At 55.7% G+C, this 1,984-nt stretch overlaps 1 protein-coding gene across 1 annotated transcript in view; it reads left to right on the forward strand.

The window, feature by feature from the left end:
* Positions 1-1,027: 1,027 nt before the first annotated feature.
* The window catches only part of LOC104466180 (myeloperoxidase-like), a 27,232-nt gene continuing 26,275 nt past the window's right edge, over positions 1,028-1,984 (forward strand). Inside the window, exon 1 of the mRNA XM_010079525.1 lies at positions 1,028-1,100. Within this exon, the coding sequence (XP_010077827.1) occupies positions 1,028-1,100 (73 nt within the window). The remainder of the gene's footprint in view (positions 1,101-1,984) is intronic.

Genomic DNA, 1,984 nt, shown 5'->3' on the forward strand with positions numbered 1-1,984 from the left:
TGCATGGGCGCCGACCTCCAAGGGAGCAGGGGTGGGAGGTGGGTGCTGCACAGCCCTGCCCACGTGCGCCCGTGGGGGGAGCTCCCATGGGTCAGCCCCGCTGGGACGCCTGCCGCAGATAACGCCCTGCCACAGATAAAAGCTCTGGTGCAGAGGGGACCGTGGTGAGGACAGCAGATCGCAGGTGAGAGCCTGGCCCATTGCACACTGGCTTTTGCTTTTGTGGAGTGCTGGTTTCCTTACCGTGGGTGGGGGGCCAGGGCTGTGCTTGGAGCATCCAGCTGAGGTCTGCGCCTCCCGCTGCTGATGCGGTGGCTTCCCCCAGCTTGCTCCAGTGCTGGCAGAGCTGCTCTCTGCCCAGCACCAAGCACCTCTGGAGCACAGCAAGGATGTGGCTGGATCACATCGCTGCTGCTGCCAGGGCTCCTCCACAGGGAATGAGTTTAGCTCAGTGCATCGGGGTGAGCCCCAAGCTACCTTTGCTGGTGGCTCTACTGTGGGTGCTTGGCAATGCGCAGTGGGCACAGCCTACAGCCCTGGGCTCATTCTGATAAAGCTGATTGCTTTGGAGCAGTCTTGGGAGGGGAGTGGGTCAGCTTTGAGCAAAAACATCCCAAAAGTCTATGTGGAGAAGACGTCCCATGTTGCCCTGGCTGATCCCTCTGCCTCTCCAGCTCTTCTAACCCCATGCACAAACTCTCCCTGCATGCTCAAGGTCACTGCCTGGGCTCCCCAGTGAGCTGCTGCCGCAGTGCTGGCGGTGTCCCCTGTCCCTGCTGCCAGTCGGTTGTCCCCACAGCCCCACGGCAGAGTGTGAGGTCCCCGGGACAGGAGGCAGCTCCCTCTCCCCGTGGCTGCACAGACCTTGCAGGCAGCACCCTTGCTCTTGGGGGGTGTCTTGCTGGGGAGGGGACACCTTATGATCTCCCTTAGCATGTGCCATCAGCAGAGTGGGCACCGACCTTTCCAATGCATGGTGAGATCCACAGCTTCTTGTTTTCTTCACTTCTTGCATTTCTTTGCAGGGATGAAGGCAGAAATCTTCCTGGGGTTGTTGGTGTTCCTCAGCCTGCTCCAGGCATCCGTATCCTCTTCCTATGGTATTGTATTTTCTCAGGTTTTGCAGATCAGGGGCTTTTATGTTTTGAGTAGAAAAGACAAAGTAAAGTCTAGGAGAACCTGAATTATTTTCCTGTAAGCGGTAAAGTCCTGAAGAGGTGTCAGAAGGAGCATGGTCAGTTTGTATCTACTCTGATGGCAGTCCTGGCTGTTTCACATTTTTAGTGGTTAACTTCCTATATGATTTTTTAAAATCGCGTTAAATGAGACGTCAGTTCTCAGAACCACTCCATCCCCGCGGTACAACCGTCTCCATCCCCGCGGTACAACCGCCTCCATCCCCGCGGTACAACCGTCTCCATCCCCGCACACTGGGGAGCCGCCAGCAGCAGCCTCTCCCCCCCGCACGGGGGGGCCCCGCCAGCACCAGCCTCTCCCGGGAGCATGTGGCTCAGCCCCGAGGCTGCTGTGCCGGCAGCTCCCTCACTGCATTCATGTTATTTTTTGATGGAGGCTGAAAATTGAACTCCCCTCTTTTTTGGGGAGCTGGTTCCTGTGCTCAGAGCGAGGAATGAATTATTGTCTCTTTTTGACGTGAAGCTGCTTCAGCTGCTGCCGTGTTTGGAGCTCCCGGGGCTGTGGAGTTTGGGGATGGGGCAGTCCTGGGGTGTCTTCCAGCACTGAATCACTGCTCCAAAACATAGAAAGCGCTCTGCCTGTTAATTTATGATACCAAATCCTTATGGAAAGCACATGCCTGACCTTTCATTTGTCTCAGACTGTGGTCCAGGCAATAACTTTTCTCACCAAGGTTGTCAAAGGGGTGAACTCTGGGTTGATCAGGGAAGATATTCTAAAGCCTTTGGGGAGAATTTGGAGATATTTATACCCTTCATGCTGACTTCTGAAGTTTCTTCTTCCCTAG

The sequence above is a fragment of the Pterocles gutturalis genome, unplaced genomic scaffold (assembly GCF_000699245.1).
Source record: "Pterocles gutturalis isolate BGI_N339 unplaced genomic scaffold, ASM69924v1 scaffold8944, whole genome shotgun sequence".
Lineage (NCBI taxonomy): Eukaryota > Metazoa > Chordata > Aves > Pterocliformes > Pteroclidae > Pterocles > Pterocles gutturalis.